At 50.2% G+C, this 23,292-nt stretch overlaps 9 protein-coding genes across 9 annotated transcripts; 4 read left to right on the top strand and 5 right to left on the bottom strand.

Annotated features, from left to right (window-relative positions):
- Nucleotides 1-1,315: 1,315 nt before the first annotated feature.
- On the bottom strand, nucleotides 1,316-2,236 carry A1O9_10726 (uncharacterized protein; the record flags this gene model as incomplete). Its single annotated transcript, XM_013400414.1, has 2 exons — nucleotides 1,316-1,995; nucleotides 2,062-2,236. The coding sequence occupies 2 exons, from the start codon at nucleotides 2,234-2,236 to the stop codon at nucleotides 1,316-1,318; spliced, it is 855 nt and encodes a 284-aa protein (XP_013255868.1).
- A 522-nt stretch (nucleotides 2,237-2,758) lies between these two features.
- A1O9_10725 (uncharacterized protein) lies at nucleotides 2,759-3,661 on the bottom strand (the record flags this gene model as incomplete). Its single annotated transcript, XM_013400413.1, has 1 exon — nucleotides 2,759-3,661. One exon carries the CDS (start codon nucleotides 3,659-3,661, stop codon nucleotides 2,759-2,761), a length of 903 nt encoding a protein of 300 aa, XP_013255867.1.
- A 668-nt stretch (nucleotides 3,662-4,329) lies between these two features.
- On the top strand, nucleotides 4,330-5,631 carry A1O9_10724 (uncharacterized protein; the record flags this gene model as incomplete). Its single annotated transcript, XM_013400412.1, has 1 exon — nucleotides 4,330-5,631. The coding sequence occupies one exon, from the start codon at nucleotides 4,330-4,332 to the stop codon at nucleotides 5,629-5,631; it is 1,302 nt and encodes a 433-aa protein (XP_013255866.1).
- Nucleotides 5,632-6,427: 796 nt separating this feature from the next.
- Nucleotides 6,428-8,180, top strand: A1O9_10723 (uncharacterized protein; the record flags this gene model as incomplete). Its single annotated transcript, XM_013400411.1, has 3 exons — nucleotides 6,428-6,650; nucleotides 6,704-6,893; nucleotides 6,956-8,180. The coding sequence occupies 3 exons, from the start codon at nucleotides 6,428-6,430 to the stop codon at nucleotides 8,178-8,180; spliced, it is 1,638 nt and encodes a 545-aa protein (XP_013255865.1).
- Nucleotides 8,181-12,938: 4,758 nt separating this feature from the next.
- A1O9_10722 (uncharacterized protein) lies at nucleotides 12,939-14,326 on the bottom strand (the record flags this gene model as incomplete). Its single annotated transcript, XM_013400410.1, has 2 exons — nucleotides 12,939-14,012; nucleotides 14,117-14,326. The coding sequence occupies 2 exons, from the start codon at nucleotides 14,324-14,326 to the stop codon at nucleotides 12,939-12,941; spliced, it is 1,284 nt and encodes a 427-aa protein (XP_013255864.1).
- Nucleotides 14,327-16,417: 2,091 nt separating this feature from the next.
- On the top strand, nucleotides 16,418-17,647 carry A1O9_10721 (tyrosinase; the record flags this gene model as incomplete). The annotated part of the gene is made up of 1 exon (XM_013400409.1): nucleotides 16,418-17,647. The coding sequence occupies one exon, from the start codon at nucleotides 16,418-16,420 to the stop codon at nucleotides 17,645-17,647; it is 1,230 nt and encodes a 409-aa protein (XP_013255863.1).
- A 1,389-nt stretch (nucleotides 17,648-19,036) lies between these two features.
- On the bottom strand, nucleotides 19,037-19,474 carry A1O9_10720 (uncharacterized protein; the record flags this gene model as incomplete). The annotated part of the gene is made up of 1 exon (XM_013400408.1): nucleotides 19,037-19,474. One exon carries the CDS (start codon nucleotides 19,472-19,474, stop codon nucleotides 19,037-19,039), a length of 438 nt encoding a protein of 145 aa, XP_013255862.1.
- A 262-nt stretch (nucleotides 19,475-19,736) lies between these two features.
- A1O9_10719 (uncharacterized protein) lies at nucleotides 19,737-20,748 on the top strand (the record flags this gene model as incomplete). The annotated part of the gene is made up of 2 exons (XM_013400407.1): nucleotides 19,737-19,850; nucleotides 20,029-20,748. 2 exons carry the CDS (start codon nucleotides 19,737-19,739, stop codon nucleotides 20,746-20,748), a joined length of 834 nt encoding a protein of 277 aa, XP_013255861.1.
- A 38-nt stretch (nucleotides 20,749-20,786) lies between these two features.
- On the bottom strand, nucleotides 20,787-23,278 carry A1O9_10718 (uncharacterized protein; the record flags this gene model as incomplete). Its single annotated transcript, XM_013400406.1, has 2 exons — nucleotides 20,787-23,029; nucleotides 23,092-23,278. The coding sequence occupies 2 exons, from the start codon at nucleotides 23,276-23,278 to the stop codon at nucleotides 20,787-20,789; spliced, it is 2,430 nt and encodes an 809-aa protein (XP_013255860.1).
- Between the last annotated feature and the right edge of the window lie 14 nt (nucleotides 23,279-23,292).

Below are 23,292 nucleotides of genomic sequence, written 5' to 3'. Positions count from 1 at the left end.
AGGTGGAGGTGGGTACGGAAGCGGTCAGGGAGGCGGCTATGGTGGTGGAGGTGGAGGCGGCTACGAGCGCAGAGATGAGTATTCGCGCTACTGATTGGGCACACTGTACTCGATACACGAGGGTTTTCCGAGCAGATTCATATTGTCTCCGCTGAAGTGGATGATTCGAAATGGAGGACTTCGAGGCCAAATGATGGATGAAAGAATGTGTGGACGGTTGATTGATTCATACTGTCAGATCCAGAGTTGAAGGTTCCCTATCAGCCACTTAACTAGTACCCACGGGCGGCGCGACGGCCTTGAGATGCTGCTCTACAATGCCCGAGTCGGGCGAAATGCTGGATTGTCGATGGCCAAAAAGCTATGTCCCATAGAACTTTCATACCCTGCGATGCTTTCAGGTCTGCACTTTTCTCCAACTAGACTTCAACTAGAGCCTTCAGCATGATCGCTCGCATCACTGGTTTTTGTCGGCGTTTCAAGCTTCGAGTTGCTCGTGGCGGTGCATCTCGTCTCTTTCTTCCACGGCCCCGGATAACCTGTCATTGAATGGAGGTGTTCCTAGTCTCGTCTTTTATAGGTGCGCTGATGACAGGCTCGCCACCAGTGTCTGTACACACGAATCAGTTGAGGCCCGCCACATGTCCCTCTCCAGGTAATCATCTTTGGCGCTCTCTTGCTTCGAAAACTCCATTTTGGGCAAGCCAAAATTGTCATTCGGACCTGAATCAAGTGCAAGAGCTAAGACTTGGGTTGTCATCGAAAAAGCCAAATTAAGATGCGCAGTCCTTAGCCCAGTTGGTGCGGGTACAAAACCAAGCGGAAGATCTCCGTCTCGCCGCATTCATTGTTGTATGTGGATAGCTTCTCAATTTAGTTGCAAATGAGATATGGGATCGAGGCCGGTTGACGGTTTCATTGGTTTTGAAAAGTCAAAGGAAGCCACAGAGGTGAGGGCCACTTAGCCCGTATAAAACTTCTAGTGATAAGCGACCATGATTGTCTTCCATTCTATGATATCGAGATGGGCCCACTGTCAAGCGATTCACAAGGGCGCCTGTTGAGATGGGCGATAGGCTCTTCCGTGCGATTGGTCATCCAGAATAAACAGCTTATAATGTATGCTCTTATGGCGGCAGAGATGTCTTCAAACGTCCAGAAGCATCAGTAGTTCGCGCTCGGTGATTTCCTTAACTCGCGTAACTCGCAGAGGTTTCAGGCTCCCAATCAGGAAATCCGCCCATTGTCGAAGCGGTACTCGAGGCTTCTTTGATGCAAAGTTCCACCGCAGTGTTAAAGGGAAAGCCCCCTTCCATTAGGCCTTCGGGTCATCATCAGATGCAAGACTTGGGCCAACCATGTCAATGCTATCAACCTTCTTAGGCTGCAGTCCTTGAGGGAACCAGACGAAGAAGATGACCATGACGGCCCACATCAGCACGGCGTCAAAGACATACATTGTCCACTCGTGCGAGAGTAGATATGCGTCCTGGCCCATGATGTATTCAATAACTCGGAAGACCGAACGGATGACAATAAGAACGCTACAAGCATATAGCATGCTCACCATCTTTCTCCACGGAACGAATCCCTGGTGGGAAGATTCTGCTGTATCATACTTCTTCATCCTGTTGTGGAAGACGGCGGTGTAAATAATGAAGAAGCCAAAAACGCCAAGTTGGATGAACAGCCCGCCAATGACTATGTACTCGCCCATGTCTCGATTTTTTGATGACACCATCAAGCCTGCACCTCCAGCTTGCACTAGTAATGAGAGGATGTCACCGGTTACTAATATCTTAGTTGACCACGTTGGTCGTACAATAGAGAAGCGTTCACCGTGTACAGCTCGAATGGTCCGACCCAGAACCATGTATATCGACGCAGCGAAGAAAACAGGTGCGAGAAGAATTCCAGTATTCTGGACGGCATAGGGTGGAATCTTGTCTGTGTGGTCTCGCGCGTAGGTACGGGTCACATATCCAATGATCTCGACTATAGTTTAGTGGTCGTTAGCTGCGAATCCTTGTAGCTTCTTCGAAACAGATATTTCCAACATACATAATCCACCAATCGCGAACGGAATGCAAAACCAGGATCTTGTCCTTGCCATTCGCCAGCATATCGCGATAGTGAGAGCTGTGAATAAGACGATGAATATGATGGATGCTGGAAGGGATGGGAGATATTTCCACAGGTAATAATCTCCTCCTTCGAGAGGTTTGAGTTGGGCCATGGTCAAGTCTCGTTAGGAGTTTAGAAACCAAGGATTGGCTTGAGCTAGCTTGTATCGGGAATAACAAGTCAGATTTGAAATCAACGTCTCTCACAGAACAAACAGAGAGATTATATACCTGTAAGTGCAGGCTCCAGCATTATTGAAGAAGTTGTCATCGAAGAAGTCATTGTATACCCTGACCAAGAGGGTTGGCCCATAGCCCTCGCAGGGGCAACCAGTTTCCGCGCATCCCCCTAGCCGTCCGTTTTGGGTTTAATGTACGCGTATTCGAACACCAGGAGGGTTTGATCCACTTTCGACAATGGAGTGCCCATCTGTGTGTAAGCAAGACATCTCTGCATTGTTTTGGGTTTCTGAATAGTAAGACTGGTGGATAGGCAGAAACATTTAAGAGCTGCAAAGTTACGTTGCCGCTTTTACTTCGCCCACCATGCGTTGTAAAAGAGAACGCGAAGCTCCCAGTTGCAAGTGGATCAGAACTTAGAAAAGGGCACTAGTTTTCGAAGCCGTTTCTGTGTTTCAAGTAGCTGGATATGCCAACAAAACAGATTTTGGAAACTTCAGCCAGTCGTGCCAAGTGGCCTCAAGACGTCCACAGATGGATTCAATAAGAAAGCGCCCACCTTCTTCTCCATAGAGCCACGAGTGTCGGGACCGATGCAGTAATACTGCATAGTATGCGAGAATAATGAGAGATTGAGGCGTTTGTTGCCTGAGTAGGTCTATATACTCGGAGGAAACGCTGATCGGCCAAGCAGACACCAATTGGCTGTCAAATTGGCTCGCAGGATATGCACGCTCAGCATCGAAGACTTTTTGAAGCTCTGATGTCGCCTTCCGATACACATTGTACGATTCTGGACTTATATCTGCGGCATCAAGCATTTCGTTGAGTGCAGAGCAGTCCGACCCACAGTCATCCTTTGCCCGCATAAGCTCTGCCCCAAGAGTCAAGCGCGGGCCGAGTTCAGTCTCCCGGAGGAGGTCCCAGCACTGGCTTGAGATGGCTAGAATCCCATGATGAATCGTTAAACAATTTGTGAATTTTTCAATGAAATGGTCAAGGTTGGCCTTTTCGTGATGAAGAGTGTCGCACAGGAGATGAGCGGCAATCAGTGAAGCGAATAAAAACATTGGTGTGCAATTGGTGGAATTGAGGTCTAAGACCGGGATGCTGTCGTTGAATAGTGCCAAAGCGCGGGTTTGAAGGCCAGTGGCATACTGGCGATAAAATCCTTGGCTTTCAGGGCTTTTCGTGCTCATGTGCAGCGCAGAGAGGGCGAGTGCTTCATGGATAAGATAAGGTGTTGGCAGAATATACCTGGCGAAGATGACGGAGGACATGATACTGACTTGATCATCGGCCTCCATGGACAGGAATTCTTTGCTGGAAAGATTGTTGAGCAGTTGGAGGTGGGTCATGTTTAGAACATAAGGACCGGAGAAATCCTGGCCGTTATGTGGCCTCCGACTAGGCGTTATCGATAAACTGGGTGAGCTGCTGGTGGAAATATTGTGGATTGAAGCCTTCGTCGGCAACTGGTTGCCATGGGAGGATGGCCTTGATTCAACTGAGGTAGGGTGGTTCCCGAGAAACGAGCATCGTAGTTCTGCCGTGCGACAATTGGTACATCCAGGGCGACTTTCATCACACTAAAAGGTAATGAGCTTTGGCAAGATCTGGGCTTTCTGGACGGCAAAAATACCCTGATATGTCTGTTTTTGCATTCGAGGCATCCATTTCTGGACTTCTTGTGTGGTCGGCGAGACATACTTAGACAAAGGGATCGTTACCAGCCATGCCCTAGGGTATTTGTATCACAGATAACGCAGGATATTCCAAACCCATTTCAGGGACCTGTGGGACCATCGAGGCTGGTTTTGTGCTGTATTGATCCGTCATGCATTATTAGCCACACTTATGCGTGCTTGAGGATGTTGGAACGTGCTCAAAATGCGGCGTACCGAGTGGTGCCTGTGCCAAGACCTCTTATCGGGCAAATATTTCTCCGGGTGCCGACGCATTTTCGAGAATTTTGTAGAGAAGAGCGCACTGCGAGATTTGAACAACGATAGCCCCATTGCACATGATGTCGGTCCAACTTGACGGTGGGAAAGCATCCCGAGAACCTGTGTCGACGCCGAAGAAGAGAAAGCATGATGCAGAGTCGAAAGAGCCTTCCAAGAAGAACAAGAAACAGCGCGTCGAACTCGCAGACTCTGTAACCGGAGTCGGCACACCGGCCAGCGATGAGCTAAAGGAGATGAAAAAGGAGAAGAAGCAGAAGAAAAGGGAAAAGAACAAACTGATGGACCAGCGGAATGGAATCTCGGAAAATGGCGGGCAGGAAGAACCTACAGTGCATGCGGACATCGAGCTCCCGGACGCGGTGGAAGAAGACGAAGCAGATACTACCGAAGCTGCGGCTGCGGCCAACGAAGATACTCCAGGGGGCGATGATGTTGAAGATGTGATTGAAGGTCTACTGGAGTCGACAGATCCGACGTCATTCTACTCAACACGAATATCTCTGTATGTTCCAATACCTGCGATATCTCTCGAAACAGCTGGCTCTTCGGTCCTTGCGATTCACCTCGCACCGCTCATTCTGACATATTTCCCCCCTGCGAAAGGCATCGTCTTGGGATTTGCAGACCCTGTTTTCTCAGCGAAAGCCAGTTCAGTTATCAATGTTCCTCTTCTCAGTCCCGGCACTGATTCGCCGGAGTCGGATGGAGATGTCCTGGCTCGAACTGCTGATGACTTTGGTGTTTCTTGGGTCTGGCTGACAGCAACACTGCTAGTGTTCCGACCTGAAAAAGGCGATGAGCTATACGGGTGGACCAATGTGACCTCGGAGGGATTTGTGGGTCTGGTCAGCTACAATTACTTCCAGACCGCCGTGGGCGGCAGTCGAATACCGGAGGACTGGAAATGGAATGGACCAACGAAAGAAGAAATGAAACGGAATAAAAAGAAAGGCAGAAAGGCTAAACTGGTCGGATATGATCAAAATACACGGGATCAGGACCAGCCAGGGGATGAGGAACAATACACGCAATACTCTTACGCCGGCAATGATCTTGGGATCTTTACAGATGCGAGTGGCAGTACTGTTGACGGAACGCTGAAATTTCGGGTGGTGGATACAGAGGTGGTGCCTGGCTATGCCCGACATAAATGGTCTTTACAGATTGATGGGACGCTGCTGGATGAGGAGGCTGAGAAGCGTGCGCTACTAGAAGATCGGGCTAAATTTGAGCGGAACCAGCAACGGATGCAATCACAAATTCCAGGAGATGGGAGGATTGGCGCATTGATGAGCGGAGCAAGAGGAGTAAGTCGTGAAGGGAGCATCATGTCGAGACTGTCGAGGACGACGGCCACGTGACAGCAGAGATGCTGGTCATGTGATAGCGATCTATGGTCCTACCGCGTGATGTGCACACTGTTGGACTATGTAATCGCCTGTCTGTAATTGGCTGGACGCGACACGGAACTCGCAACGCGCCCCACGAGGATCTTCATGAGGAGGGAATGACGCAAGCCCGCATTAATTCCGGTGAGCTGCAGTTCAACATAGCATAGCATATGTCGTACTCTGCATGGCGCCCGGCGTGCCTAGTCCGATGCAGTTATAGGCATACTGGTGTCTGCAGTCGAGTACCAACGATGATGCCGTGATGTCCATGATGATACAATCAACCGTTGGAACGGACTGCCACTCTCATGCTTCTTCGCATGTCTCGCCGGAGACGGAGTTTCATGGTCTCATCCTCTCCACCTTCCTCTTTTCCCCTCTACGCGTCGGCGTCCAAATCCAGATCACATCACAGCCATAGCCACGGTACATCCCCCTCAATCGTCCAGCCAGGACTCCGTGCGTCGTACTCTTTAGTATCTGATATGATGCCACGCACTTGAACCACTCATAGCTCTGCCCACCTCGCTTCCTGCTATACTTGAGTTCCTGACTCCCCTCCTCCCTCTCTATCTCAATCTCCTCCAACACTCTTCACTTTCGCTATTTCATGTTCTCCCGCCCCAGCCCGATTATTCTCGCTCGTCTTTGTCAACCACCACTAGCAGTAACCCCCGTCCGCCGTGGTTCTATCAGCCCACTAAGACCGAGAACACCGCTCCTCGCCTTGCCCTCAATCCGGCCTTTTACCCAAACTCCATACACCATGGCTCAAGCATTCCGTTTGAAATCGCCCAGCACTCTTGCCGAACTCAAGGAACTTGACAAGGTCGAAGCTGAAGTCGACGGCATTGAGGGCGGCAAAGTACTCCTCGTCAAGGTTGACGGCAAGATATCCGCTGTTAATGCCAACTGTACTCACTATGGTGCGCCGCTAAAGAATGGCGTCCTCACACCTGAAGGCCGTCTGACCTGTCCCTGGCATGGAGGTAAGTTGGATTTCTCCATCTCCTGGAAGTGGCTGATGAGAAGGATTAAATAGCATGCTTCAACGTCAAGTCTGGCGACGTCGAAGACTCCCCCGGCCCAGCTGCGTTGCACACCTTCGATGTCGAGGAAAAGAATGGCGCGGTCTATGTCAAGGGGATAGAGAAGGACATCAAGGATGGGAAACGACAAGTGAAGATTACAACGAAACCCTCTTCGGAGGATAAAGTTGTGATTGTTGGAGGGTGAGCCATCCTCATCGATCTGGCTGCAGAAGACAAAAGACAATTGGCTAACAACTTCCCAGGGGATCAGGGACATTTGGTGCTCTAATGAAACTGCGCGAACTCGGCTATCCAGGCAAAGTCACCGTCATTTCCAACGAAGGATATCCCATAGATCGGACCAAGCTCTCCAAAGCCCTCATCACAGATGCCTCCAAGATCTACCTTCAGCCTGAACAGTGGTATGCCGACGGCAGCATCAGCTTCGAATCAGACACTGCCACCTCAATCGATTTCTCTTCGAAGGAAGTCAAGACAAAACTTGGGAAGTCACATCCCTATACCAAACTTATCCTGGCCAGTGGTGGCACGCCAAGACAACTGCCATTGCCTGGTTTCAAAGATCTCTCCAACATCTTCCTCCTACGACAAGTTCAGGACACTCAACAAATTGTCGATGCTGTTGGTGACAAAGGCAAGAAAATTGTTATTGTTGGTTCCAGCTTTATCGGAATGGAGGTCGCCAACGCCCTTGCCAAGGACAACACTGTGTCCATTGTAGGCATGGAAGCAGCACCACTCGAGCGTGTGATGGGCAAGGAGGTCGGCGAGATCTTCCAGAAATCACTTGAGAAGAATGGGGCCAAGTTTTACATGAATGCCAGTGTAGACTCCGCGGTTCCAGCCTCCAAGGCTGCAAATGTAGTCGGGCTCAGCTCAGTCGGTGCGGTCAAGCTGAAGGACGGCACAGAACTAGAAGCGGACCTTGTCATACTCGGCATTGGTGTCAGGCCTGCAACGGACTACCTGCAAGACAACTCTGCGATCAAGCTGGAGAAGGATGGAAGCGTGGCAGTGGATGAGAACTTTGCCGTCAAGGGTCTTTCTGATGTCTGGGCCATTGGAGATATTGCCACCTACCCTTACCACGGTCCAGGTGGAGGTGGTTCGCCAGTTCGGATAGAGCACTGGAACGTGGCGCAAAATCAAGGCCGCACGGTGGGTGCATTGATCGCCAAACCCAACCTGAAGCCCAAGCCATTCATCCCCATCTTCTGGTCTGCGCTTGGTACTCAGTTGCGGTATTGCGGCAACACTGTTAATGGCTACGACGATCTCATCCTCAAAGGCGAGCCCGAGAACAGCAAATTCGTCGCTTACTATACCAAGGGTGAGGAGGTTGTTGCGCTGGCTAGCATGCAGTGGGATCCTGTTATGTCCAAGACCGCTGAGCTCATGCGGAGAGGCAAGATGTTGAGCAAGTCTGATATCCAAGCGAACAAAGACCCCTTGCAGGCAAACTTGTAAGGAAGTATTGCTGGTGAGAGTTGCCAACGCGGTGATATTTGTGTCCATGTATTATGAATGCCAGGAGGGCACTTCTGGAGCACTGATCTGTCACCCACGCTACGAATGTAATGACTGGGCAAATGAAAATAAGAATACATATTGTCCTCAAAAGCCCGTCTAGACTGGCTAAAATCTTTTCGCGCTTCCCATGGATCTACCTACACTAGGAGGTACAATCAGACTACCAACTTCCTTGGGACGGGTACATACCTAGATGGGAAGTCTCACAGTTCCGCGAAGCCGGGCTAGAATGTCACAACCATGGAGAAGAGCATCTCACGCAAATAGCTCGCTCAATCCCCGTCCGCCAATTGACAAGCGACCTCCCCTGTATCCAGCTCGCAAAGGCAACGACCTCGGCATCAAGCATTGCGGAATAATCACCGGCAGTGAAGAAGTGCGCCACGTTATCTTGCGTAGCCAGTTTCCAGGCCGGTAGGGAGGCTTCTCATCGAACGAGAATATCAACACGGACGAAGCAGGCTCTCATTCGTCTCGTCGGTCGTTGGGACTGCCGTGCATTGTGCCATCAGGGATGGTGAGCAACATATTCTCGTCTTTGAGAATGAGGAAATGATAATGGCAAGCTACGAGTCACTCCTGCATCGAGTCTGAACGAGTCCCCATGAGTGGCCTGTGTAGAGGTCTTCACAATCTTCGCGCGGATTCAAACCTTGCAGCCGCTGTCGAGCGTGCCACCTACCCGGGCCCTTACCTTGTCGCCCACAAAGAGCCGCACGTACTCCCACAACTCACCACGGCAGGGAGAACTGGTGGCGAGGGCTAGAATAGCAGCCGTTCGAATAAACTTCCTCGATCATGGTTTTCCCGGGAAGCGTATCCCAAGCAAGATGTTGGCTTTCTCTTGAGAGAAGAGAGAGAAGATCCATCGTCGTGATATCAAGCAGATAGATGCTTTATACACGCTTGACTGAGCGACTCACTTGACAAAGTTTTGGTGGTAGCGCTCAGCAAATTTGTGTGCCCAGTTTCTCTTGACGCGTGATTCCATTCCCTTGGAGTTGATTGATCATGTGACAGCTTTCAGAAGAACTGTCCTTTGAAACTGACGCCCCTCTACTGAAGTGTATTCTTGAATGGAAAGGCTCTTCTTGCAACGAAATCCTCCATCGCTCGCCATTTCAACAGGGGAGAATCCCGAGCTTCTGAGTTCACAGGAAGGGACATAAAGTTGGCGGTTTCACGGGCAGTTCTTCATGGAATTCAAGGGCGATCGGGCATAATGGGCATGGTGGCAAATCTTACTCAGGCCGAGAAGCAATGCACTTGCGGTGTGAGCCTCAACGGTGCTGGGATGGCTGCCGGCTGGGAACAACTTTGATGTCATTAGGAAGTGTCGAGGAAGAGGCCACGTCCGCAGGAAACGGGAGCGTTTGCACAATGTGCATGTACCATACATTACAGACCTTTAACGTCTATTCTTGGTCACAATCTCGACGCGTATACCTAGCCGCTGATGATCCGTGCTTGGAGGATCTCAACCTTGGAAGCGCAAGCCTGGGGAGCAAGATCAGTAAGGGGGTGAAGCTTGCGTAAGAGTTCCTCAGACAGTAGTGCAGGAGATCCCAGGATGTGCAGGCCAACATTGTTGAGACATTTATCGCACGAAATGAGGTTATGGCCCATCGTGGGTCACGTCCATGGCGCTATTCGGAACGATACGAGTCCCTGTATTACCATATGCAAATATCTGCCCTTGCTGATCAAATTAAAGCCAACTGAGTTCCACCGGATAGAGGCTGGGTTTCTCGGAGAGTGTTGCCACGTGAATCGGAGACATGTAAAGCTTGAGGCCGAACAGCATTCTCGGATTGGGATTTCAGCTGCATGAAAGCGACAGGGACATGGTTACTGTGGTGGCCGTGCATCAGTAGTCCATTGCAAAGTGCCTAATTTGTTCCCGCTGGTGCCTCCAGCAGCTCGTGGGATGTCCACAATTGGGTGGCATCGGGAGTGTTCAGCGGCATAACGGCGGTGATCCCTCTTTGAAGCTTATTACTGGGAAATTCGATCTCGATTGCAACCCATTTTCAAGCTCTCCTGCAGTCCATGTTCAGATCTTACGACAGAACTCCCATTTCTACTAGATGCATCAGTGGAGGTCACGACGAGCGAGCGACTCAGGGGACGGGTTGAATCAAGCGATGTACCCCCTGAGCGCGACACGAAGTCCCACCGATTCCCACCGATTCCCACCGACTGATGCCAATGATACGCTGAACCCACAGTAAGCTGGGGAGATGCAGGCACACTGCGAACAGTACGCATACGAGTACATAGTCCGACTAGTCCCAGACTCATGCGAGAGCAGGACCCTGGTCGGAGTGCGGAGTACATACAGCAAACCACTCAGGAATTGGGATAAATCTCCGTGCAAGACATAGCCTTCGTGTCATCCACAAGATTGAATCATGAAAAGATCAGATTAATTAAGGGCATGGCGGTGTAACGTTAGCCCAGAAACAGTTGCACTTACAGTACAAAGAAAATCTCTCGAGGCCCCTGGCCGGCGGTCCACCGAGTTTCAGAGCTAACCTGAATGCTAGGTTCAAAACACCCAAGCTCATGGCGAGTTTGATGTATTCAATGATCGAGATCCGGCAGGCTCGGACCGACACCCATCGGCAGATCACAGTGTGTTCAGGTGCTCGTGAGATGAAGAATCGCAACACTGTTGGGGTAATAGTTCGATGGATAAGATCAATCAAGTTTCACGAATCCTGATGGATTATCTGTCGGCTCGACGACAAGTCTCCAGGATGGATAGGCAAGCCACATTTACGGTTATGTTGGTTGCGTGTCCGAGGATGATCATTCACGCCCAAAGGTACAAATGGCGATCCTACGGTCGAAGGAAAATGAGGGTTCAAGCCGGAGTTCTCCCACTAATCACTACTACTCGTAGAATGATTAGGACAACCAGCATGATGCAACAGAACGTCGCCTAGCATCCTCTGTACAGTACGAGAACGACTAGATTACAGTGGAGAAATGGATCTCAAGGGTGTGGATCTGCACATGTACCTGGCAGAAACATGTCCTGTGGAGGACTCATGGTACTCTGTATTGTCCTTGGGTCCGGGAGCAGGGAGGTAAGGGAATTGACAAAGCAGTACTCCGTAACCGGCACGGGATGCATAGTTGTGAAGGCACTAATCGTACCAAATCCCTCCAGAATGTACTATTGTACACCAAATTGACGCCCTTCGGTTCTGGTTCAAGCTTTTTCCCGAAGAAGATTGTCTTCAAGGTAAGAGGCTCATCGGACAGTGGAGAGTCGGCTGCGTAGGCTCTCTTTATCTTTGCTAGGCTCAACCCTTTGTCGGGCATTTAAGCGAACCCTGCCTAAACAACGATGGCACTTTCGGTTAAAGAGGCATCCAAAATCCAGTTCCTGCATGGACCATCCTCGCTAAAGTTGCAACATCCATTTACCATTCCAGGTATCACTCGTCCGGCCAAGCCTCGAGCCTAATTGATCGTCGTGGGACGCTGGGCTTACTCAACTACTACTCAGTGAGACCACATCTCCTGACACTAGGCTCCGAGGTACATAGGTACGGAGGGCTTGTCTCGTATAGCAGGCCAGTGGTTTCGATACAGGTACCTCAGGGGGATGCTTAGCAGAGCGGGCCTATTAAATATGTAACTTTCCAGGCCCTTGGCAGCTCGCAAAAAGTTGCACAACTTAATGAGTGGAAAACCTCAGGGCAGCCGTAGGATGGCGAGTCTTAGCCCCGGGGCCCTGGAGTGGGATCCGACGATTATTTGCTATGGATCTAGGGTGGAAAATGCCATTGATGATCCACCGACAGATTACTGACGGGGAACGGCGGCCCTGGCTGCCGCTAGAGGAGAAGGTTTGCAAGAAGGTCTACGTACAGAAGCAACTTCTGCAACGGGCGAACGGCACGCAATCCGCGGCCACGGGATTCTCGTGACAAGAATCCAAGGCCTGAATGAGCAGTAAACCTTTGCAGTGCGGTGCTCTACAGTGAACAGTCAACACAGACCCGCGGAGACTCGTAGCTTGGGGCGGCTGACATCTCCAACCAGGTACTCCCTACAACTGTGCGCAGGAATTAAACAGAACAACGGATGGAGCACATAGAGATAGAAATTAAGGGGTCTTTTCCATCCGCAACCCCGTCATCTAGAGCCTAAATTTGAGATTCTAGAATATGTCACCCGGCTCCAGGATTGTGAAGCCTGTGGAACGGCCGACGGACCTTGTGCTGAACACGAGGGCTGTGGTGGATTATTGAGTTTTGCCAACCCAACATTCCAAAAATCAGTTCCGATATTAAACGGTGTGCAGAGGGCTGTAAAGAGCCGGGCGCAGAAGGTCCTGCTAAACTTCCAAGGCATGAGGCTACACAATTGCAAGCCAGTGACGGTTAGGAACCAAGGGAGTGTTGAGGTACGTATCAATTTTGCGATTTTCTATCAGTTGTCGCAACATACAGTATGTACAAAGATCGACTTGTATGGTACAGGAAGTCGATCCCTTCTCCCCTGCGCTGGTCGAACGTCTCTTCCCGAACACCTAGACTCCTCGCGCTGTTCCAGGTGCCCAGAATTCGTAGCATTTGAGATGCTTTGCAACATTGTCAATGTTCATCTCGATCCAGAAATACTGTACATAGTACCCTGCCATACTGCTGGCGATTCGTGGAACATTCCCGTGACGGGCCATCAATTATATGTGGAGATATTTACTGTCGTGGTCTTCGTAATTCCTCCTCTGGGTGGTGATGCTGGCGATTCCCAGTGCTTGTCATCCCCAACTGCATGAAAATCGGGCTCGTTCAACATGATCTTATCACTGTCATTGTCTCCGACCGTCACTGTGCTCGTCACGCCGGGCGTTTTGTTTGGATCGCGGCTAAATGCGTGTGTACTCGCCCCCCTTTGCAGGTCGGCCAATTCAGTAGAATGTCGAGAGCCGAATTGATAGTAGTCTTTGGATCGGGTCGCCCTCGATGTTGGGTTCGTACTGGCGTGCTTATGGTATGCAAGACCATCTGCATCGTAACCACCACCGTAGTGCGTAGGACGACTTCGGCTACCACCAGAGGTGAATTTCTGAGTGACACCAAGGATCTTCGCGAATAGGGGTCGCAAAGTTGGTAGAGTAGCGGCCAAAATGCCAATATTGAACTCGATGTTGTTCCACATGAAGAAGGAATCGCGATAAGTCCAGTCTGGGTCGGAGAGTACCCCAGCCTGAATCACTGTTTTGACGATACTTGAAACGCAGGCGAAGAGTCCCAAGCTCAGAATGAAGATCAGGGTAAGCCTAGTGCGCAGGTTCGTTTGGAGGCGCCAAATGATAGGAATCGGAAGCACAGCGAAGAGCACATCGGTCGCAATGTTGACGCTGCTGTTGAAGATTCCAATGTTGGTGAAAGTCGTGTCGCTAAAACATTTGGCTTCCCCAGTGGCGCGCAATGCGAAATTCCAGTTTGCGGAGGGCTTCAGCCCGCAGTTGAATATCAAAGTTCCGGCGCAGGATAAAGTGAATGCAACTAGGAAGACGATCGACCCAAGCAGGAAGCGCTGATAATTCTTGTTGGGCACAAATCTGCGGAGAAAGCAAGCGATGGATATCTTGACCAAACTGATTCCAACCATGATGATCAATGAGTGAAAATACCGCCAGTGCATAAAGTTTGAGAAGTCTTCCGGAGAAACAAGGGCAGGGTGCCTCCCAAGACCGCCCGCTGCATTCTCTCCACAGAAGCAGACAACAACAGCGATGGAAAGAACCTGAGGTTTGAGACATGTCAGCTTTTTTCCAATGCTTGACGGCGAGGCTGGCTTTCCTCTACAGGATGGAGATGGTAGGAGTGGAAGAGAAGGATGGTACTGACCGCGGCTGCAACCATAAGATAGTCATCGATTCCAACACTCTTGAGCATGAATACCCTGACATAGAGACGTAAAATCACCGACAGGAGTGCCACCCCGCAGAACGTTCCGTGAATAGCGAGTAAGTTGCCTGCATATGATTCATCCTTGTATTCAGGAGAAGCCGATGCGGCCTGTCTCTCGGACAAAGACAGAAGACCTGTGATCACCATAGTTGTAGTTTGACCAAGCGCACCTTTACGAAGGTGAAAAAGAACGTTACCACCAAACCAACATTCGAGCAACACCAGTGCTCCAACACTGGTTAGGAGATCATAGGCTCTTTAGATATAGAATATGCCGCCGGTCACAACTAGGAACTAGGGATGTAGTACGGTGGACGCCACCTCTCGATGATCAACGAGCCACAAGGGGAAGACAGACCTGGTTTCAAGCTAGTAGGGCAAAGTGTTGGCTCCCACACATGCTTTCTTCAACGCTTTGGACTAGGAATGTTGCATCTGATCTTGGTCTCGCTGCACGGCTGGCTTCCGCGGTCGCCACCTGGGTCCTTAGTACTTTCTTAGAGGCTTGGGTCGGTAATATGCATGTACCCTCTAACAAGTAGCTCGGAGTGCAATCCCACGATGAACAAGAACAGTCTGCTCTCATCCGCCACTCCGTTCTCTTGTCACCATCCCCTCCCTACACAATGCTTCTCTCCATTTGGACGAAACAGTAGAGTTTGATTGAGGGTGTCGAAGATCGAAAATTAGGATCTCAAAACTGTAGTGCCTATGGAGGCTCAACCAGCCATAAGTGGTGCATGCATGTCGATGGAACCAGGAGGATGGTTTTGACCACTCAGAGAGGGACGTACGGAGCGCTCGAGTAGTCCCTATTATTAAGTTGTGCTCCAACCCATGCAATGCCCTGGGGCTAGGGAATAACATACTTTGACCATCTACACGAGCGATCCACTTCGCCTACGGTCCCTGAGTGACCCCCGCTCGATGGCCTCATTACGAGTAGGGAGGGGATCCCGCTCTTCAGGTTAGTTACCAACCGTCTTCAGCGTGGGCAGACTGGCGACTTTCCGAAGGAAATTGCGTAGCTGAGGCAAGTCGATTGAACAGTGCAAGGTGTTTTCAGCGGTCCACTGTCGAGATCCACGCTTTCCACAGAGTAACCCAGATAGAGAAAGGAAAGATCTAAGCAATTCAAGGGACGGGGATGAGAGCACTCACAAGGACGTGACCGAAAGTGGGAACCAAAAAGTTGCGACGCAACCACAGGCGCAGAAAGGTGGATGCTAGCGCTATACTGCATAAGGGTCTAGCATTGTTGATCCCAGTAACCTCATTCAACCCCATGTCAAGGGCAGGTTTTCATGCCTTGCCATATGGTCATGGATTCCGGGAATCGTCTCCACCTTTTCTTTATTCATGTTCCAGTTCCGCGTAGTCCGTACTCGTACACTGGTGAGAAGCTCCTTTTGCTGTTGCATGATCTATCCTCCATGCCTAGACAATGTTCCGAGTCGCAACTTCGCTTGCCAAGTCATAGATTCTTAATTTCGGTATGGCTGGCCTTCGCTGTGACCTGGGGAAAGGTGTTGAAGCTGATGGCCTTCTGCCCCTTGAAGTGTGATGGGCAAAACAGTGCGACTCCCGCCATCTGGATGGATAACGGAACGCGGACTTGATTGATTCCTTTAATACCAACTGCCGAAATGCTGAGAAGCTGCCCTACTTCCAGAAGCGAAATGATCGACGGATTTATCCCAGTGGCCATGCTCCATATACCTCGTCGAGGTCTGACCTTAGTGTAGCAATGGATATCTTTCACACTCCATTCACTCGATATCTGCCAATCGTAATCCTTCCACTGCAATGCTAGCCCAAATTTGACTCTATGACGGTCAGTCCACAGGTAAAGCACCAGGCTATGGCGAGATCAATAGTCGGCGCATAGTTTGATGATCTATCCAACCCCAGAGGTCGGTTCCAATTTCGAAATGATACGGCATATGTTTGGACGTATCCTAGACAGTTTTAACCTTTGCCTATCCCTATCATAATCCTCGTGGCGAACTAGGTGCCTCGTGGCCATCCTAATGTCTAACCACGATCAAGGTTCGAGGATCGTACTTAAACCACCTCCATCCCAGTCAATCGAGAACTTTTCCTCCTTCAAGGGGTCCGACCTTCGTGCCACACCTTATCTACTGTTGAGTCTCATCTGAGAGTCTTGACGTCCATTCATTAACAACTCCCATTCTTCAATCCAAGCCTTTTGACCTCATCCCAATCCTACCCGCCACCATGCAGCTTCGACACATTTTCCCGATCGTGTTGGCCGTTGGCACCGTCAGTGCAGCCCCGGCCCCCCCGGAGAAATCGGACATTGGGCTTGTTGAACGGGAGGACCTGGCCTCGTTATCGGGCAACTTTTATTGCCCAGAATCAACACTTCAAACTGATTTATTGGCAACCAAAGCACTGGTCAATCTTGCCTTCTACCAAATAACGAACCCACCAGCAGGAAGTTGCAACCTCTTCAACACGGCAGTCCGACGAGAATGGTCGACCCTTTCCAAGAAGGAGCGAAAGGCTTACATTGATGCTGAACTCTGCTTGATGTCCAAGCCTTCAAAAGATCCAGCATTTGCCGCTGGTGCAAAGACACGATATGACGACTTTGTCGCTGTCCATATCAACCAAACGTTGTCTATCCATGGGACCGCGAACTTTCTCGCATGGCACCGATATTTTACTTGGGCCTTCGAGCAAGCCCTGAGAAATGAATGTGGCTATGACGGGTACCAACCCTACTGGAACTGGGGAAAGTACGCCTCAGATCCTCTGAATTCACCGCTCTTTGATGGAAGTGACTTCAGTATGTCCGGTAATGGGCAGTTCCAGGAACACAACTGCACCAACGCTCTGCCTACCGGACTGAATTGCATCCCTCCTGGCTCAGGAGGTGGCTGCGTCAACACGGGGCCTTTCAAGGACTACGTCGTCAACCTCGGCCCAGTGGCTCCAACACTCGCTGTGCCTGGAGTTATTGACTATTCCAGCCCTGACCCACTCGCATACAATCCTAGATGCCTTCGTCGCGACATCTCATCCTGGGTGTCTTCGCGGTGGACGAAGGATTCCGACTCATTTGACTTGATCACCAACTACAAGGATATCGGGTCCTTCCAAAATCGCATGCAGGGTGATTTCCCGACTGGTTTCTATGGAGTTCACACTGCCGGACACTTCACCACTGGTGGTGATCCAGGTGGTGATCTCTTCGCTTCACCTGGTGAACCGACGTTCTTCCTGCATCACGCCCAGATCGATCGTACCTGGTGGATATGGCAAAATCAAGACCCAAAGAACCGTCTCAACGCCTTTACCGGTGGTACCTCGACTCTAGACCCAGTCAACAGCCCTCCTGGTAAATTGACGGACCCCATTTTCCTCAAGACTCTTGCTCCCACGGTTGCAAATCAAGATGTCATGAGCACAACTGGTGGGCCTTTGTGCTACATCTATGTATGAGGGGGTTTGTGCTTTGTTAGCGCCATGATCTTGCCATTCAACGTAGATATTAGAGACATCACTTCAGTACGCATACATACATACCTAGGAATTAATGTTTAATGTTTGACATCCGGCCTTGTCCTTGGAGCACCCACTTGCTCTATCAGCCTTCTCGTGACGAATCTCCTTTGCTGAGCCCGCGTGGCCCCCAGACATTGCCAAGATATGAATTCCCAGTCAAGCAAGGCTGACTCCAAGGACGGTCCAATGGTTCTCTCAATCCGTACTTTCCATGTTTCATCTTTCTATGTGATTTTGTAAACTTATTATTGGCATAAATCGAATACGAGAATAAAGGTTTGAGCTGTGTATCCCTACAGCCACCAACTCATTCTCGCAACTCATCTGCGAGATCATTACCATCAGTCTCTCCCTTAACAGTACTAAATAGTTGCCTGCATAAATTTACTCTCATGATGATTGCGAGGCCCTGGCTGGCTTACCCGGGCCCGTGTTCTTGAGGTTCGTGGTCGGACGTTGACGTGGTTCGCCAAAGACCAGATCTCCTCGCCGAGGCATCGGATGCATCCCCACCAATGAGGCTGCACTGTTCCCATCCTCACGTTATTTCGCCTGGAGAAGATATCGATTTAAAGTCTCAAGCTCGCACACTGCCTCCTTAGAGATGTCATCTAGAAAGAGTGTACGGAGTGTGTGGATTCGTTGTCTGCCTTGTAGGGGATTGAGTGGCCTCGCGTTTCAGATGCGATGCTCAGCCACAACCCCTGACAGATCAGGCATCGATTTTGGACGGATATATGCGCGTTGAGCAAGTCCCTTCTTGAAGAATAAGTCTATTCATCAAAGATTATATTGAAAGAAAGATCCTCAGACCGGCTTCACGAATCCTTAGCAATTTCGGTGCACGTTGATTTCACTGACCTCGTTCGCGTGCGTCAGCCTTGACCCGGGAAGGCTGCCAACCTCAACCGTTTAATTGGAATCAAAATTTGTACAAGATCAGCACTATCAACCGAAACCCACAAATTTGAAGTTGTCCAGAAAGAGAGTCATGCAATTAATCGAATGGTGGGTTTTGATGTGCTGTTGGTGTTGTGGCGGTAAAGATAAGCATCAACAAGAATATGATGCTGCGGAGAACGAACGAAATGAAGAGGTGGAAGCAAGGAAAGTCAATGAAGGGACTATTGTTGAGAAGCAGCCGACCGAGCCACCACGATTATTCCATGCGCCAAAACCGCAAACATGATCTGGCCCCCTGCGCACCACTCAATTGCAATGCTGCGGCGAGTGGACGCTGGGTGCAATTCATGTTCAAACAGTTAACTTCGACTGTGACATACCCTGGGCATGCCACCGCGATAGTGTAATTTGTCACGCGTCTATTCAATCCGACTCGAAGCTACCACCAGGAGGCTCTTCCTCGAACGCCTCTGCGCTCATGGGAATGTCCATGACGGCCGACTTGGTCCAGCAATGGACTGCCTTTCTCATCATTTCCTTAGTAATGCCATCCAAACAGCCCGACTTAACGCTCAACTTCGTTTTCGGCTTGCCGTCGGGCGACACGTCGACATGGATTAGGCGAGATCCGCATTTGGTGCAGAAGAACCCATCCGTGTGTCCATTGCTGTTCGGTCGGCTGTAAACGGCGATGGCGCCCTCATACGGTGGTTTGATTTCAAAGTATGGGAAGATGGCCGTCATTCCGTATGTGGACGAGGACTGATGCCGACATTCAGTGCAGTGGCAGATATAGAGTGCCAAAGGCGCCGGCAAGGGGGTCGTGAACCGGATTTGTCCGCATTGGCAATGTCCCTCCATCTTGAAGGATTGGGTCAAAGAAAAACCGAGATGAGATGGCCTGTTGCAGTTAGGATATTTGGATATGTGGCTCGGTGGGCCTACATGAGCGTAGGTCGGCGTTTTGCGTTTCAAAAAACCATAGGTCGATCAAAATCCGAATACGACTTTATGTCGTCAATACTTCGTACCAGCCGCATACCATTAGGAACCGGCTGCCACAGTTTTGAACCTCCGCCGCTCCGTGGGATTATTTGAACCTTGGCGCACTGATTGAACCTCTATGGAACCTAGTAGTTCATCCATCACAACGAAGGTTGCCCAATTAATGAAAAAAGTTTGTTCGTGCGATTATCATTTGATACCGAGGGTCAGGAACGAGTTTGGAGAAGATGAGGTAAATTTTGACACGAGATCATCACAACGGTGGGTTCCGGGTCCTTGGTATTAAGGGCCCGAGCGACCGAGGGACTGTTTGGATCGCCCTCAGAGCATGGCGTGGCCTAAATAGCATCGCTACCAATACCTAACACAGCTCTTCGGTGGCTGCGATCAATTAACTTACAGTGCAACAGTGCCAAGTCACCAAGTCCATCAGTATCACTCCATCCATCATCTCACCAACAGCGCCGGTCCAAGTCGGGGTTGAGGCCCCGATGAGTCGATCCACTACTATAGCAAGGGACATTCGGATGAAAATCATAGGCGAGTCATGGGCCAGTGACGAGGATGCCGAGGACGGCGATTTGGCCATTTGGAGGGTTGATGAAAATTATGCGCAAGCGAATGGCATCCCCAGGGATTTAAGGACTGCCGGTTTGGTGCGGCACAACGGGGACTTCTTCGAAGCCACGGTTCATATCGAAGCCCGCACAGGAATGGGCATGTCTTTGTTCGGTTGGCCGTGGTCCGGGCCTACGCCTCTCGTTGTGTCAAAAAGGTCCAGCTTTGGCAACCGTGTGTTGCCCGGAGAGGTTAGCGCTCTCGAAGAACAGCACTGGCTTCAATTGACAAAGTTCACGGGACTGATAGGAATCAGTTCGAAAGACTATTTGTTAGATGACCAAAGCTTGCACACCACAGCACATTCGCGTCTCAGACACCTCGAAGGAAATGGTTTGCTGAGGACCGAGACCGATCCGGACTTTAGTGTCTATGAAGAAGCACGTTTCAAATTCAGTGAAGCGGACCGCCTCCTTGATAGTATCCATGGCTCGATCCATCCTGGCCGGAACATCGCAGCTAGAATATCTTCACCACGCCCGGTAGACGCACTGCAGACAACGAAGAGCTAATGTTGTATGTGTGGCGGTGAATGCCACTAGTAAATGAGCTAAGGTCTTCTCAGCCTTGACACAATCAACCCCAGTCTCTTCCGGTAGGCAAGCCAAATCACAAGGATTGCAATAGTGAAAAGAATGAGCATGTTGCTGGAGAAGTTGGTTCTCAGCCCCTCTTTCAGCTTTAGCTTGTTTGGATTTGCGTTTCTGTGCGATGAGACACTCGGCTCCAGTTCTGGCATGGCCATTATCTTCGCGACCAATGCTGTCCACCCCGTGAAGTCGTTTGTACCTTGACCTTTTCCTGTCTCAGGATTGTATTGTTCCCATACAGTACTAGTCTGCACCCAGGACGCGTAAACAGTGTCGACGATGTTCGTACGAAGTTCGCTGTACAATTTGCGCATCTTCTGTTGAAGTGGGCTAGGCTTAGCAGAAAGGGACAGCAATCGCTTCAAGACCATGTAATTAAAGTTGACCCAGATCGAGCCTCTGCAGTAATTCTCTCCTTTGCTGTAGTACTTGTCGCTGCGACTTAGACTGCGAAGTCCGTAAGGGGTCCAGATCTCACCTGGATTTCGCATTAAATCCAATACTGCTTCTAGGTGTGGATGTGTAGCATTGAGATGGCCGAGCAGGAATGGGAACAGCGAAAGATAACCCTTGTGGCAGACGTGGACTATTTGATGTTTTCCATCGATGGTCGTGTCACAATACGCCTGTGACGCAGCAGACCAGTGGAGCCCATCAAGGCTTCCTTGTATACTGGCTTCGTGCTTTGCAAAAGTCTTCTCGTCTTGTCTTTCACCGAGAAAGGCTGAAATCTTCCGCAGTGTAGCTGACATTGATCCCACCCAAGACAATGCGTCTACATGCAGCTCTTCGAGATGTGAAGGGTGCGCCCGTGGGTAGTCACCAAGACCACTCGTCTGGATGTGCTGAGATGTGCGACCTCTCCAGCGATATCCTAGGAAAGACCGGCTGCGATGTCGATAGTGGGTCATGTTCCCCGCTTGCGTCGTATGGAACCATTCATAGTGTCTCTTCAGCTTTGGATATATCGCTTTCAGCCAAAGCTTTCCCTCAGTGGGATCTGCGAGATACTGTTTGGAGTTCTCCGGGGAAGAAGCTTCCATTTGGAGCATCTCAGTTATTTTCTCGATAGCGGTAAACAGGGTTGGGGGGTTCGCAAAGTGTGGGAATTGAACTTGTAGCAATGGCAGTACCTTGCTTCGTGCCTCGGGGCCTAAAATCTGTTCACGAGCTATCCACCCATCATCATCCATCAAGTCGAACCAGCTGGCTAACATGGTCATGGCTAGTTCCATATCCCACTCAAGAATGATTTCCTGGTGAAAACCCTCATCGAAGAGGTATCCACGAGGAAGATGTGGTCTCGATGGGGTAGACGTTAGAAGTTGACGCGGCCTTCGTTCCTGGACTAGCTTCTGTTCCTCGCCAAGGGAGGCATACATCCAGAAATCGTCTTGCGTATCTGTGAACTCTGAAGTTGAATTGAGGCTGACCTTGTCTGTTCCATATAAGTAGCCAATTCCAGCCATTAAGTTGGAAAGCAAATATTGTGAAAATCCAACGAACTGTGCGCCCTTAAAGGGAGGCTGTGGTTTGTAGGTCAAACGATGTTGCTTCTGGAAGCCGGCCGAGATCCCTTCCAGGCGTTTGGTCAGTGGCGTTGAAGTCATGGTTAGATGCTCTTTGCCAGAGTTGAAGGAAACTTCAATCTCATTCGAGTCCTCAAAAATCAGCTGCACAAAATGCAGATTGCCCTCCCCAGGATTATTCGGGATAAACCCGTCACCCAGACCGCGGGTTTTGAGTTCGTCCAAGAAAAAGGCTTTAGCCTGCCACATCTTTGTCACGGGGATATTCATGCTGTTGATGACTAGATGCTGTAAAAGATCGCTTCTAGCTCCAGAGACTCCAATATCAACTGAGAACGCACCGATAGTAGGCGTCGTTCCCTGGCAGGATATATCACTGTGCGAGACCCTGTGGCTGTGATGTCGCTTGCAAGTAACCTTTGACTCTGGGCTTTCGGAACCAAGATAGAACACCAGCATCGTACTCTGGCGCTCTTCTGAACCTGACCTTGGAACAGCCTGAACTCTGAGCTGCCATTCTTGGGATCCCTGGTCCACTGATTTAAGGAAATCAGTGGCCATGTCAACACGATTCCCAGTATCATTTATTACTTGACTACCGCCGGTGCGGGCATCGTAGAATTTCCAGCCAAAATTCATTATGCCGTCACTTTCCTCACATGTATGACGAAGAGCTGGACAAGGATTACTGGTCAGCGACCTTGTAGCAGTAAAGGGGGTACTTTCAGTGACCTACTCTTGTCGATCGTTGGTAAGTCATCCGCATTGGACCACATTATACCCATTGATAGAGATTCCGGAATTTGAGGCCGTATACCAAGGTAGAGGTTTGGTCGGTATGGACCCCATAGCCACGATGCATTATTGAGCCCAGTAGATGCCCGCACAAATAAGGCTAGACCCAGAGCAAGGATGAAATACATAGTTCTGAGAGCAA

The sequence above is a fragment of the Exophiala aquamarina genome, assembly GCF_000709125.1.
Source record: "Exophiala aquamarina CBS 119918 chromosome Unknown aczIA-supercont1.14, whole genome shotgun sequence".
Classification (NCBI taxonomy): domain Eukaryota; kingdom Fungi; phylum Ascomycota; class Eurotiomycetes; order Chaetothyriales; family Herpotrichiellaceae; genus Exophiala; species Exophiala aquamarina.
Note: the sequence above shows the minus strand (reverse complement) of the source record. Positions and strands in the feature narration are given on the sequence as shown.